Source organism: Acomys minous, assembly GCF_964271855.1.
Source record: "Acomys minous genome assembly, chromosome: 10".
Classification (NCBI taxonomy): domain Eukaryota; kingdom Metazoa; phylum Chordata; class Mammalia; order Rodentia; family Muridae; genus Acomys; species Acomys minous.
The window spans coordinates 121,129,741-121,145,928 of record NC_140491.1 but is presented as its reverse complement, the minus strand read 5'-3'; the positions used below and the strand labels follow the sequence as shown (position 1 = coordinate 121,145,928).

At 37.9% G+C, this 16,188-nt stretch overlaps 1 protein-coding gene across 1 annotated transcript; it reads left to right on the top strand.

Moving 5' to 3' along the window:
• Positions 1-3,979: 3,979 nt before the first annotated feature.
• Positions 3,980-4,909, top strand: LOC311606857 (olfactory receptor 4P4-like; the record flags this gene model as incomplete). Its single annotated transcript, XM_084798262.1, has 1 exon — positions 3,980-4,909. The coding sequence occupies one exon, from the start codon at positions 3,980-3,982 to the stop codon at positions 4,907-4,909; it is 930 nt and encodes a 309-aa protein (XP_084654388.1).
• Between the last annotated feature and the right edge of the window lie 11,279 nt (positions 4,910-16,188).

Here is a 16,188-nt window from a genome sequence, read left to right as displayed (position 1 = left end):
CTAATAAATGAATAAAAAGAAAGGCTTAATATGTGATGATCAGATGGTGTTGGCTTTACTCACACCTATAACTACAGCTTAGACTTCTTGCAAAAAGTGCCCTTGAGGCTCTTCCCCTTGGGGTTTCCTGTCTTTTAGCTTACAGTATTTCAGGCAGTGAATCTTTAAAAGCTACATTGTATTAAAGATTCTTGGGAGAGATAGGTGCTTCCCACATTTACTGTTTTGTTTCATCTAAAGGTCACAGAAAAGAAGAGGAACTACTTTAAAGAACAGATGGCATCCCAGAAAAAAATGGATCCTGACAGAAATAAGTATTATGATTAGTACACACGCGCGCACACACACACACACACACACACACACACCACCACCACCACCACCACCACCACCACCACCACCACCACACCACCACCATAAAGATATTATTATAAAGCTATGAGTGTAAAAAAATCTTCAGGGTACTTATTTTAATCTGCATAAAATTTGATATTAGTTAACTTCACTTGTAAATTCAATTCATGACATATATTTGCTAATAGTTATTTTAAATAATACATTTAAAAATTATATAGAAACTATAGGAAAAATTAGCTTGACAGCCAAGGCTTTATGTCCTTCTTATTTAAGTATGATCTTCAGAAATATACAAACACTGTTGAGATACAGATCCCCTGCAGCCCTGTCCTGTTGTACATCTATTTAGAAAACAGGTAGAAACATGACATAGGGCTCATCAGGTCTTGATGAAGAAAAAATAGGAAAAGTGATGAAAGTTATTTAATACCATGGTCAGAGCATTATTACTGTAAATATAAAGCATGTAAACCTTTCTTTTCCTCTATTTGAGTTGCACAAGGCATTGAGATTAGGTTTTGCTGCTTTACAATTTTCCCTAATAGGGTTAGCTTATTATAAGTAACAGCATAGAAAATTCTTTTTTTTTTTTTTTTTTTTTTTTTTTTTTTTTTTTTTTTTTTAATTTTTCCACTTTACCTTTATAGGGAAACATTCTGATTTTTTTTTTTCTAGTGTTTTTTTTTTTTTAATACATTTTTATTAATTTATACATATTACATCTCAGTTGTTAGCCCATCCCATGTATCCTCCCATCCCTCCCTTCCTCCCACTTCCCCCCCCTACTCCCCTCCCCTATGTCTGTGTCTGAGGGGGATCTCCTCCCCCTGAATATGCTCATACGGTATCAAGTCTCTCCTTGGTGACCTATTATCTTTCCTCTGAGTGCCACCAGGCATCTCCATCCAAGGGATATGATCAAATATGGGGCACCAGAGTTTGTGTGAGAGTTAGATCTTCTTCTCCACTCAACAGTGGAGAATGTCCATCGGCTAGTCCGGGTAGGGGTTCAAGGTTTTTACTGCCTATTTTTTCCTTGGCTGTTGCCACAGTTTGCGGAGGACCCCAGGGCCCAGACTCGCCTGTAGTTTTCCAGGACCCACTGGATCCTTCCATTTCCTCTTTCTCCCAGGCTTCTCACACCTAAAGATTCAATAGGATGTCCTCCCCTCTTACCCATTATTCTGGTAGGTACAGTTTTTCATGGGGACGTACACCTTGGGCTAGTGTCTCGATATAAGTGAGTAGAAAATTCTTCCTGATGTTTAACACTATTCACATATTCTTATGATCTCAGCCTTTTATTTGTCTCAAAGGTTACACTTCAATGCTTTCCTTTCTTTGTATTATCTTTCAGTCAAGATGCAGTTGACATGGCTTTGAAAACAATATGTATCAGAAGATTTTCCACTAAAAAATAAATTTCAGAACTTTAGGAAATATGGTTTAAAGAAAAGGTATGTTACTAAATAAGGTAAAAATTTATTTATTCTAAACATGATTATGAAAGTGTCTCTCTCTCTCTCTCTCTCTCTCTCTCTCTCTCTCTCTCTCTGTGTGTGTGTGTGTGTGTGTGTATGTGAAAGATAGAGAAAGAAAAGGACAGAGAGGATGAGAATAAAAGAGAAGAGAGAAAGAAGGGGAAATGTGAAGAGGGGAGAGAGGTGCTACATGGCTACCCACTTCATGCTTTTGACTCCACAGTTAGAGCCTCTCCCGCTCTGTATCTTCTTTGCCATGATCGATTGTATTCTCAAAGCTTGGCCCTTCCTTCCCTCCCCTTCCTTCTTTTTCTTTTTACGTTTCCTTTGTTCATTCCTCTCTTCTTACCTCCATTATTCCTTCCCATCTTCATTCTTTTGTTTCCTCCTTTCTTTTCTTAAATATAAAATTAAAAAGAAAAGAAAAAAGGGACTTTGGGGGAGAGTAAACCTATGGATGATCCAAAATTATGAGATGTTTCATTGGACTTCTACAGACTCTGTGGAATAGCATTGAGACATTTCTGTATTCACAGATCTGCAATTGCTTAGACAATTTGATCATTGAGAGTAAAATAGCCTGGGTAATCATGATAAAAAAGTTTCATATTTGCATCTACAATTTTGATTCTCTAGTTTATGGTTCTCCAATTCACAGATTATCCCATATACTATGACCCAACTTACATAATGTCAATATTTTCTTTTGTGTACTTGATAGTTGTTTAACGTGATTGTTTCCCACAATCTCCTTGTGGGAAAACACAAAATCAGGGCATTAATCCCTCTCAACAGTTGATGTAAGGGTATTGCAGCTAATCTCACTTATAGAAATAGAAATTCACAGCATCTGAGCATTAAACTCCCATGACAAGATTCTGCCCGTACTGTCTCTTCTGAAAAATCTGTATAGATCTATGGTGTATTAGATGTAAGATATAGTTTTGCTGAGAAGAACATTGAAATAATGTTACAACATGATACAGTATACTTACTCCCTTGGTGTCTCAAGATATCAACATAATCATGGCTATAATATTCTAAGTATGAGATTAAATAAGCAATACAGGTCACTAGGAAATGGTTAGGTCTCTAGAGTGACTCTAACACAGCTGTTAGCTCTAAAATGTGCCTTTGAATTCTTAGAGAAATATAAAAATTAAGCTTTCTATTAAAATATCAGACATAGTTACCACAAATTCTTTGTTCCTAGACAGTCTGTCTTGAGCATTTTTTGGAATTATTCAAAGAGAAACACTGAAAGCACTGTCAGCTTATTCAGGCTATTTCACTGTTATAACTAATATCATTTCCCTGTTTGGAAAATTACTATCAATTCTATGTGATGTGTAAAATGCTAACTGTGAGATGGAAATATTGTATTTAAATCATGTGTGACATACAGAATAATGAATTCTCAAACTTTATAGACTTAATAAATTCCAGAAACAATGTAATATATGCAATCCTTATTTATTATTAAGGAACAAAAAATGAGTAGAAATCTTTAGATTGAAAAATATGACAAAGGAATTAGTAGAATGGAACCAGGCAAATAATACAGTGCTTAGATCTGTTTCATTCTAAGGATTTTCTGTAATTAATTTTCCTGCTATTTTTGTATTTCTTCACATGTAAAATGTGTATCAGAACAGAATCAATTTGTGTCTATGAGATTTAAATATGTACAAAATATTTATAAAATTTATAGGTATAGAAAACTATTATTAATAACATTTAGTTAAGGAGGACAGAGAGATGGCTCAGTGGTTAAAAGGCTCAGGTCCTCTTTCAGAGGACCTGAATTCAATTCCCAGCACCTATATATCAGCTCACAAATATCTGCAATTTAGCTTCAAGTGATTTGATACCCTCACACAGGTATATGTGCAGGAAAAACATCAATGCACATAAAATAAATAAATAAATCATTAAAAATAATATTTAGTTAAGTTTTTGGATTATAATTGTACGTTTTCTTAAAAGATTTAATTAATGGGTATGAATAAATTTAATATGACTACTGTTATTCAATTTATACATTTCTATAAAAATAAAAATGTGTATAAAACTAAAAACATGTTTTATTTAATTTCAGATAAACTAAGTTTCACTTGTGCATATGGACTCACCTAGAATTCATGGAAAATCATAAAAATGTCACAGAGCTTATTTTTATGGGCCTCTGGGAAGAGAGACAAATAGAGCTTCTGTTCTCTCTCTTATTCCTGCTTTGTTACCTGGCTGTCTTAATGGGGAACTCGGTCATTCTTCTCACTATCACCTGCAGCCACTTAATCGAACAACCAATGTATTACTTTCTATGCCACCTTTCCATCATGGATCTCTGCTACACCTCGACTGTGGTTCCCAGGCTCATCAGGGACTTAGCTGCAGTAAGAAAAATCATTTCCTATAATGAATGCATGACCCAGCTCTTCACTGTTCATTTGCTGGCAGGTGTGGAAATCTTCATCCTGGTGTCCATGGCCCTGGACCGCTACATTGCCATTGTCAAACCCCTGCACTACATGGTTATTATGAACAGGAAGCAATGTGATGTGCTGATTTTCACAGCTTGGGCAGTGGGGTTCTGGCACTCCATTGCTTTACTGCTTATGATGCTCAGCCTGCCTTTCTGTGGTCCCAACCACGTCAATCACTACTTCTGTGACGTCAAGCCCCTTTTGAAGCTGGTCTGTAAAGATATTCGTGTTGTTAGTATCTTAGTAATTGCCAACTCTGGGATGGTGGCTGTTGCTATTTTTCTTGTACTAGTTGCTTCTTACGTACTTATTTTGTATAATCTGAGGACACGATCATCAGAGGGGCGACGGAAAGCTCTCTCAACCTGTAGTTCTCACATAATGGTGGTAGTTTTATTTTTTGTGCCCGGTATTTATACCTATGTTTTACCTGCAGAAAGTGAGAATAAGGATAAGGAAATGTCTGTGTTTTACACCGTGATTGCCCCTATGCTGAATCCCCTCATTTACACTCTGAGAAACACTGAGATGAAAAGCGCCATGCACAAGGTATGGTCTCGAATGTTACATTCAGCCTGGAAATAAACGAAACAATCTTCTGTTTCTGGTCACATGTTTCCAGGTCAGCTATCATTTGAAAGGTCACAGAGAGCACGAGCTATTTGGGGGGAAGTTATAAGTTAAAGACGCAACTTACTGCTATGTCTACTCTGTGATTCATCTTAAAAACAAAGTCTTCACAGTTAGATCCAGCCAGGTTATGAGAATAACAAGAATATATCACTTGAAATAATTGTGTAATTTTGCTATCTTATTTTTCTTAAAAATGGCTCATGAAAATAAGCATTTGTATGTGTATATATGCTATGGTTTTTAGCTTGGTGATTTTGTGGGCCTCCGAACAGTGACAATTGTGGTGTCTCTGGGCTCTTTCATCTACTCTTGGGACCTCTTTTTCTCCTATTGAGTTGCCTTACCCAGCCCTGCTATGAGGATTTGTACCTAGTCTTATAGAAATTTGTTATTCTGTGTTCAGTGGCTATGCCTGGGAGACCTGCTTTTATTCTGAAGGGAAATGGAGGAGGAGTGGAGAAGAAGAGATGTGGAAAGAGGTGAAATTGCAGTTGGGATGTATTAAAATGAGAATTATATAATTAAAAAAAACCCAAAACAACAAAAAATTTAAGAGCCAAATAAATACACCAAATGATATGAAATGATTTTGATTTTATTTGTTTATGTTCATCAATTTTTACTTAGGATTTTTAAGTATACTCAACATTCACTATAACACTGAGCTGAAGCTCAACTTTTATTTTTTATAATCACTATACATACTCTGCTTCTAATTCTAGATTATCCTCTAATGCCACTTAATGTCATATATGAGAAATAAATTTTTAAAAACTGAAAACAATCAGCAAATATCTCCATTTACTTGTTTAAAAAACCAGAATCCTGCCTTTGCACAGTTCTTGTAAAAACTCACTTATTTGTTTTCTGCGTTAGAGAGAAATTGCTGCTCTACTTGCAGATGTTCCCAAGTGTTACATAATATTGCCAGTATGCACTCTCAATCTCAGTTAGGTGTTTTACTGCCCTTTGTTAGGACATTTCTCTCTACTCAAGCATTTGTCTTTCCTTGGTCATAATCCCTGGATTCACTCTTTATGTATTTCCCACAGTGAGATAGTCTTCTCTTACAGTCATGTAGGAATTGCTCATGGAGATAATCCCAGAGTCAACACAGTTTGTCATTCACCTAAATTAATCCTTTAACCATGCAACTGCTCAAAAGTCTAGAATATGAAATAAAAATATTTTGCCCCTTCTAAAATAAATAAAATATGCATTATTTATGCATATGCTTTCTTTTTGACACTATGTGACATTTTTCCTTGGCAGTGGGATTTTAAGTGACAAAGCATAGTGTGCAGATTTGTGCTTGAATGATGAATCTACACATGTTTTTCTTACTTGGGATATTTGATGATTTAGAGGATGAGTCATAAGAAGCTTCTAGACTACCAGAAAGACTGTTATTCAGGAAAACAAATCACAAGAAGAAATATCATGCCAAGATTTGTTTTCTTTTCTCAGATAAGTTTGAGGGGTAGGATAAGATATTATAATATTAGATTGAAAATTATATTGAACTGGAATTAATTTTCTACTTTTCTGTGTTATTAATAAAATTTGCTTTCTGATAAATTCATTTTGAAATATTGATTTATCTCTTTTTGATAATATGGTATCAACAATACATTGAAGAATTTTTTTCTCTCTTTTATTGTCATGGATACAGGGCAAACATTCTCTGGGTCACCACAGCAACACCTATTTATGAAAGTCAACACTTATATTATGATCCAAATCCTAATAGTCACTACACTGCTGCTTTTCTCTGGCTCTTACAATTTTCCTTAACCTCTTCCAAGATTTTCCTTGTGCCCTAGAAAGGTTTATATGTGTATTAACCTTTTCTGAACACTTGACTTCAATGCCATTGCAAGATTTGTTTTTGTTTTTTTTTGCAAGATTTGTCTATTTCAGTCTTTTTATCAGTTCTGATTCTATGTTGTAAACTGCCTCCCATTAAATAAAGACTTTTTTTCATGAACAAGGTTGATGACAACAGTAGTTAACTAACATAATCACAATATTTAGAAGACATTTGTCATACATACTATACCTATTTACAAAACAATAGAAATCGACTCCTTGATGGGACCTATGGCGGCTCCACAGAGGTTCATTAGTTCTATACCCTGACTCCCAGTACCGTCTCAGGGTCCCTCACGTGGAGTAGGCCTAAGGTCCAGTTAGAGTATACTATGCTTCTACCATAAAAGTCATGACGTTACGGCACCAGTGGGGGAATCTGGTGGTGATGAATAAAAACACACGTGGTCTTCAGTCACAAGTAACTATATTAAAAGATTCACAAAAAATCACTCAATACACTAAGAATGCCATACAACTCTGCTTTCTGAGCTGAATCTTAACAGCTCTCAGGCACTTTACGTTTTCCTGACTCATAACCTGCCTTTCCTGATTTATTTGTATCAGTATAGGACGTAGGAGCTCCAGAAATTGATGTCTGTTTTAGTATATAAAAAAGAATCAAATTGGTTCTTATTATAAACTGAAGTCTCTTGCTTTTGAGATATTCGTTAATATCCCCCCGCCAAAAAAAATTACTGCAAGCTCTTTGCCAATGTTCATTTTTCTGCCCATAATGAGGCAATTTCAGCATTAGTAAAAGGTACCACAATTTCTGCTTGGTCTATTCCTGCTTATTGACAAAATATCATTCTTCCTTTCAGAATCAAATCAGAAACCTTTTCTACATAGATACTTAATCTTTACTCTGGTTGTGTGCTAAAAATATCCATTCCTAAGATACTATCTCCTCTCTGCCTAAGAATTCCTGTGGGAAATGAGGAGAAGGCAAAATAACAAAAATACAGTTCAGCTTTGGCTTCAAGTGATACACATGTGCATCCTATAATTTCTTTCACCAGAGCCAATTCTCTCTCAGCCTCAGCTTATATTTTTCTTGCATTATTTAAGTCTTTATTACCTTGTAAGGTTGGAAATAAATTACTTAGCTCTTGAATAGTTAATCCAATTGCAGGCCACAGCCAGTGATGTTTGAAAACCAGTAAGAATTTGCCATTGATCTTTCTTGATTTGTACTTTCTGTCATTGAATTTTCTGTACCACTATCTTATATTCTAGGTAATTGATGGAATCTCCTCTTTGTATCCAAGTTATCTCAGCTTGTTGCTGATATAGGAAAAGCTCTCTGCAAGGTAAGACTGACCAAAAACTACATTTATGTTCAGCATACCCGTGGCCTTGCTATTCCTGGAAACTCTCCAACCATAAGCACAGCTAGCCCTAGCTGCTAGCCTCACTCAAGGTTAGTGAAAACTGATTTGTCTAATTAACAGAAATAACTTGAGTTAAAACTGAACACCCTGTTCCACTGTCCACCCCCGACACCCTGCCACATGAACTAATTAAGGTTTTTGCTTTTTTAATTTGTCTCTAAAGAATGCTGGGGGTCACAGTTCAGGTCCTGAGTGTGGGCTGCATCTTTGATCATGATAAATCTTCGGGTGTGCAGCCAATAAACCAGCAATATCTGACTGACATTGGTATCTGAGTGGTTTGGGCAGCCTCCTCTGTGGGTTTGCTGCATTGGTCAGGAAAGCCCCACACTCTCGACTGTCCCTGTTTGATAAATGAATGCCACCAAACTGACCAGCTCTTCCATGAGGCAGTAAGTTTTCTTTACTTGGATTCTTGGTGTTTTATTTTTTTCTGGGGGGGTGTTGTTTGGTTTTGGTTTGTTTTTATTTTTTACATTTATATATTTATTTGTTCATTTTTATATATTTGGTTTCTTTATATGATTTTGGTAAAGTCTAGACCCTTAGTAACTCAGAAAGGAAAAGGCAGATTCAACCTTACTCCACTGAGTCAAAAGAAGCCACTTGACTTGGTGAAAGGGAATGGCTTACAATTCACCCCTTTGGACTTAGGTAGAACTTTCATCTGAGAGTTCCAACAGGAAATACTCCTCTGTCCTTTACGTTTCTTCTGTTTTTGTCGCCATTCTTCTCTTTATAATTTTTAACTTTCTTACTATGTGACCTCTGGTTCCCTTCCCTTCCTTACTCTATTGGTAGTTCTTTGTGCACTAGTTTGTCCATGTCTGTCAGCTTATATCTTTGGTTTTGTTTAATTGATTAACTGTTGCTCCGAGTTTCATGTTCGGAGGAAAAGGCCAAACTCCATCTGCTGGCTGTTTACCCCTTGACTTAGTTTTAATTCATTTCAATGATTTTCCAAAAAAAAAAAAAAAAAAAGGTAGCTAAATTGCAACAACAAAAATGGATAAACTGACATTGCCCTTGGAGTCCTGCACCTGCTGCTAGGAGTCTGGAGGAGCCCTGCCTTCTGGCCTGGATCAGGCTGAGAGCAAGCCTGGGGCTGCCTGATCAGTGCTAGCTGCTCTTAAAGGGGCACCATCAGCTTCCCAACTTCTCCGGTAAGAAAACTGATGGTTAATCCTGCTTTAAAAAACCATGTTCAGGGTTCAGTTCTATAACTGAACAGGCTTAAATGGTTTGGTCTGATGTTCTGTCAGCTTTTCTGCTGATTATTGACTGCTGTTTTAAATATCTTTCAACTCAATGCCCCTCCTTCCTATTTAATTCCTGTCAGCTGGTTTTCTGCTCCTCTTCTTGAACTACAGGCCTGTGAGCTTGGTTTGACGATTCTCCTGGTTTAAGAGCAAAAGGAAAGAGGGGTAAATAAAGATATTAGAACAGCCAGGCCTTGTAGCACAAGCCTTTAATCCCAGCAATCAAGGAGGCAGAGGCAAGCTGATTCTGTGAGTTCAAGGCCAGCACGATGGGGGTGGGGGTGTGTGTGGGAGTTGGGGGAGTCCTGTGTGCCTGGCTGAGTAACTTGGGCTTTGAAATAAAGGCACTGATTCTTGTTAGACAGTTGAGGAATTGCAGAGTCTCTGAGCCTGGCCTGCTGAGTGCACGGCACATAGAAAAGCCAGGGATGCACAAAGCAGGCAGAAAAAAAAAAAAATAAAGGACTCATTTTGCACCAGGGATTATTTTTTCCAAGACAGGGATTCTCTGATTAGCACAGGCTGTCCTGGAATGATGGAGGGTGGAGGCAGCTGGTCTGATGAGCTCACTGGACCGGCTCTATATAAAATCCAACAGGCATTGGGTTCAATGGGACAGGCCCGACTCAAAGAACAAGGTGTAGGAAGATAAATAGAGCGAACAGGCTAGATGCCTCCATTCAGCCTCCGGATATGTAGGCAGGTGTGTGGGCATACCCACCCAAGCACATGGAACGCACTCTTAAACATAAGGAACTGACAAATAATCACCCGGTTTGAATGTTGTTTGACTCAGTTTCTGATAGACCTCTGTAGAGTCCAATCTGCGAGCTAGGAAGAAGAGAAAGGACAGCAGGATTTAAACTGAGAGAGGGATCAGAGCGATCAGAGGGACGGAGTGTTAGCTGAGTCAGAATGGGACATGAAGTCTGCCTGGAACCCTGGCTCCACTGCTGTGCCCGGACCCGCGAGACCCCTAAAAGGATCACCAGGACTCGATTCCTATGCAAGCACAAGAGGACCTTTAATTTGTGAGCCGAGCTGGGCTCTGACAGTCACCAACACAGTGATATCTGGAAAGAACACCGAACTCTGAACTGAAGGTAAATTTATAGGTTCCTTTCCCTCCTAGCATGCCCATAGCCGAGGAGTCCCAGCCTGGCAAGTGCCTATTGGTTGAGATACAAAAGAGGTATAAAATATGCTTTAAAATGATTGTGAGAGGGTACCGAAATCACAAATGGTCCTGGTTTTCTTTGTTCTCTCTCTCTTTCTCTGTTCTGGTTTCCCAGCAACTTTATCTCCTGTGGGGGGAAAGGAATGCAACAAGACTCCCTGTTGGTTCTTCCCTGCAGCTGGCCAGATTATCTCCTGTAGGCCTGTTTGTCCCAATAACCCTGAAATCCGATTTTAGTTCTTCTGGTATCTCCCCGCTGGGAGGGGAAAGATAGGAAGACTATTTGGGTTTGACAGTCTCCAGCATGTGAGCCTATGTTCATCAGGAGACCATGTCTCAAGGGAATACAGTGGAGGGCAGATTATGTCCTCCTGATTTCCTCATGACCTTACATGTATGTACAACCAGAGGAATGAGCCTGTACCCTCCCAAAAATATGTGCATGCTGCATTCACACACATAAAATGCACATATGCACAAGTAATTAATTACGAAATAATGTATGCCTAGGTGGTGGGTTGTGGAGATACAAACCTTTAATCCTGGCACTCTAAATCAGGAATTTCTGTGAGTGCAAGGCCAACCTGATCGAAAGAGTGAGTCCCAAACCCATCCTTTCAAAAGAAAAAACAAAAACAAAAAGAAAAAAAAAAAGAAAAAGAAAAGAAACAATATGTGATTAAGAAGAGACTTGATAGCCTATGAACATATACAGGGGGAGGTAATCCCCCTTAGGAACAGTCATAGGGGAGGGGAATAAGGGGAAAATGGGAGGGAGGGAAGAATGGGAAGATACAAGGGATGGGATAACCATTGTGATGTAACAAGAATAAATTAATAAGGTAAAAAAAATTAAAAAAAAGAAAAGAAAAGGAAAGAAACAATATGTGATTACTTTCCAGTAAAAAGTTGAACATTATTACACTTTTAAAAACTCTTTTCAGGTAATTAATAGAAGAATACACACCCTTGTCCTCGGTCCAATGTGTGCTTCCGCTGCTTTTATTTGGTTTTGTTCCTAAGCATCATTTCCTACACAGACACCAAAAATGAATCTCATGAAGAGCTTATGATAAAAATAATAAAATTATTTGTAGCACCTAGGGTGAGGAGGAATTGAGCAAACCATAGACACCAGACTCCAATCTGACATAGGAAGTCATCAACACAAAGACTTGGTGCTATTAGCCCTAAATGCCAAGGATATTTGCTAACCTATTCCTCTTAAGCCTGGAAGCTTCAGCTGGCTGGTGGGCCTCTGTGCTGAATCTTAAATGCAGCCATTATCATGGGGCCTCTCCCTGGGCAGAAGATTATCTGAATGGGCTCCAGGTGATGGCCTGGGGCTCCAGAATGCTGAGGGAGTAAGCTTTAAAGGTTTGACACCAGACCTCCTGTTTGTGCAACAAATCCTTCAGGGACTTGGCTGCCTCCATGACTCCAACCTCAATTCTCCCACCCCACCCCCACCTCAATGCCACCCCCAGGTCTAGCCAAGGGCTTGGTATGTGACATCCTGGGGACTTGTGCTCAAGCTGTGGCTTCTGGGCAGCTCAGTTCTTATCAAGGACTCATCCCCCAGTAGGTCTCCATGAGCCAAGAGTTTTCTTTCCATTTATTGCTCATCCCTGCATGCTTTGCGGTGCATAAAGTCCTTTGAGGAAGATTTTGGAACTGATCATGTTATTTAAATTCTATGAATATGCCAAGGAAAAAAGAAACAACATTTATATTTCAACATCTTTCCTTTAATGTGTGTGAATCCCTTTATCAATGCCAAATGTTATTATATATATAATTATATAATGTTGATGACAAGACAGTGGGGGTGGGTGAGTACCATGATGGGTTAGAGGCAAGGTGTACCTCCCCTTGAGGAATTATGTCATCCAAAATATTTGTTATCAGGGATGGAGAGGAAGTGACCACCCAAGGGAGAGAGAAGGGGGGAGAGAGGGAGAGAGACAGAGAGAGAGTGAGGGAGAGAAAGAGGGGGAGAGAGAGACAAAGACAGAGTGAAAATGTGGGGACAATAGGAATCTGGAACAGAGAGAGTGGGGTGGTAGGTGGCCCTATCTGGCACACACCTGGAACACCTGGAATACCTGGCCTAGGAAGGTGATAAAGTAAGCAATTACTAGGACCCTAGAGGCCCCTGAAGGCAGGCCAGCTGAATTGCCTCCAAGCTGTCACACTCATCAAAGACAAACACACAAAAGCTCTTAGGAGCCAGCTGGCCACATGACAGGGAAACAGCCAGATCACATGACAGGGAAAGAGTCCGAGGGTCATGTGACTTTGAAGGAGATAAAGGGACACATGACAAGGGAACAAACAGAAGGTCACATGACAGGGGAGGATCCACTGGGTCATGTAACAGGGGAGGACCCCCGAGTGTTCCAGAACTATAGAGACAAAACACCATTTTTTTCATGCCCACTTCTCTCATAATTTCTACCTAATTTTCTTCAGAAAGTAGTGTACCAGCATGCACCAGTATGGGTAGTTTCTACCTCCCTTTTACTAGAGAATGTTAAACAGCCTTATTACTACCACGGAGAACTGGAGATCACTATGTGTTATGGTTGGTTCACAGTCATGGCTACAGGCCAAGCATACTGTATATTATTATAGCAACTTTTGTCTTAATGGTTGGTGATGTGGTTTCATCTACACACGGTGTTAGACTAGTTGTACCTCAGCAGAAAGCTGCATAACTTTATAGTTTCAGTCTCACTTATATGAAGTATCATTTTGTACATCATGAAATAGCAATATGGTTGAAAATATAAATGTATATAAATGTTATAATAGGAAATCATTAAATGAAGACTTTAAATGTTTTGCACGTTCTTCTAAGAAAATGGCATTTTTCAGTATGTCTTTTCACTGAAATTGCTAGGTAGCTAGTTTTATGTCTTTTCACTGAGATTGCCTGGTCTCTAGTTAAAAATTATTATGTTTGAAAGTTATTAAGGCCTAGGTACTTTGCATGCATTGTCCTTGGTTTCTGTATCAATTTGTGTAGGCCTCCTGGGTTCAGATCCGCTGGGCTTGCTGGTCTCCCTGTGGATTTCCTGACCCCTCCTTGTCCTTCCATGCCCGCTCCCTCTTCTATACAACTCCCAGCTCTCCTCCCAAAGTCCAGTTGCAAGTCCCAGTACCTGTCCCAAACCCCCACTGGGTGGAGTCTCTTAGAGGACATCTATGTTGGGCTAATATCCACTCACAAGTGAGTATATATCATGCGTGGTTTTCTGGGCCTGTGTTACCTCACTAAGGATGATCTTTTCTAGTTCCATCCATTTGCCTGCAAGTTTCAAGATTTCCTTGCTTTTAATAGCTGAAGAGTGTTCTATTGTGTAAAGGTATCCATTGTTTGGTTGATGGACATCTAGATTGTTTCCAGAATTTATTATTAAGTCTCTCTGATTTATTGATTTATAACTTAGAAAACATAAAAGGCCTAATTTTCTCTGCTTATTCCTTCTACAAGAAGTTGGAGATGTCTCTAGATTGTCTACTCAATATTTTTTCCTCTAAGTTCTGACTCAATTCACATCAAGTTTTTTAGTTACTTTAAAATTCTTTTATCTATAAGACTAAGTAACCTTACAAAAGGAAGAGACATTCTGTTACCAATGACATTAGTTAGTTAAAAAAAAAGAAAGGACTCATTTCTTAATGTGAGATTATTCCGAGTTCTAAATTCATACTAATCCTTGGAGAAATGAACAGTTTGGGGATATGAAAAGTTATCTTTTATAGGTCACAGAATCGACTTGTGGTTTTGTCATTCAACACTTCCCTCCCTAACTATATTACAAAAACTTTGTAAGTTTGCTATGGGAGCTACAACATCTTCCTTCCTCTGTGCTTCTTTCCTCAACATAGCTTTGGGCAGTTCGTGGAAGCAGGGACTCACTATCAAAATTCTATTTTACTAATTATGATTTTATATCCTTTGTTATCCTCTGGCAGTTTTGATACAAACGACAACACTGCTTTACCCTAACTCATGTCTTGTTACTAAATTCAAGAATGGTTCATTTAATATGGCTATAGTCTAACTAGACAGCTCAAATTAGATTCACTCTAGCCTCTAAAATGTTTTTGAAGATCTGATGAAGGAAACTCTAGGTGATAATGCTGACTACAATGTCAATGTCTTGTACAATTATGCATTAACATATTCCCTCTGTAGACAGAAATAACTTTTTTCAACATCCTGTGAGAAAGCTGCTATCAAAAGATGCTGGGCAGATGAGACTGATGTAGCTAGTCTTCTGACAGGTGAGATTTCCACATTTGTAATTTCAGAGAAACATCATTCCTAATTTGATAACATGTATACTTAATATGGTTTTATATACTGTATGTATATGTGATTAGAATACTCTATTGGTCACTGGAAAAGAAGTGACCAAATTTATTAAAATAAATTTAATAGCCCAGTATATTTTTAAAGGTTTACAGTTATGATAAATATGAAATATTATCTTTGGAATAAAATGTTTTTCTAACGTCAATTATAAGAAATAGGTATGTGAAAGGCCATCACTAGTGTATAAGAAGAAAAGGATGTACTTTATATATTAAAATTTATGACAATTTCAAGAGGTACATTTCTTAAATGTTATCATATAAAGTGACTAAACGAGATTAGGCTAAGCAAAAACTATATATGTGCACCCAAAATTTAAAAAGATATCATGTTGAACTAAAATTTAAAGAAAAAGGTAATAGACAATAATGATCTTGACAAAACTTCCAGAGAGTGTCAGCTTTTCATAAGAAAGTGCAATACTTGAGCAGATTAGTTTATATTACAGTGTAGGATGATTATTCTTTACAGGCTTCTAAATTGGTGTTACAAATCTTTTACTTACAATAGATATGCACCTGAAATTTACATTAATAACTTGACTAAGTACTTCCTAGATAAAGTTCAGACCAACCATAACACTGAACATCCTAAAGTATATGGAATGAAGTTGAAGGAAAATACCATGTATGGGGGGGTTGCAGATATCTCACTAAGTAGCTACTTCTTCACAAAGGTTAGGTATTATTTTATACACATTATTGTGGGAAAGAATGTAAGCTTTGTCACACATTATGCTCTTCACACTGTACCTGCTTTGTGTCTAGTAAAACTCAGAAAAAAAAATGGTGACGTAGTAACTTCCTGACAAATGAGGAAACTAGATACAAAAAGTAGATATGACAGGTGTTGAATTGTGTGAGTTTCTGTTTCTTTGCCCTGTTTCTCAGTTTTCCTTTGGTTGAGGTATGAATCACGAGATTAAGCTACACACTGTGAAAGACTTGAGGAGAATTTATTATGTAATACTTTAATTTAAACTCTTACAGGCTAAGAAAATTGGATCAGGTGGTTAATATTCCAGGAATATGATAAGCTATGCATAGAAGTAAAATTTAGTGTGAGGGGCTGAAAGACACAAAGCTAGTGTTGCTGAATTCAGGACAGGCTATTTTTAAGATGGCTTCCCGTCAAATCAAAGTCTTCCC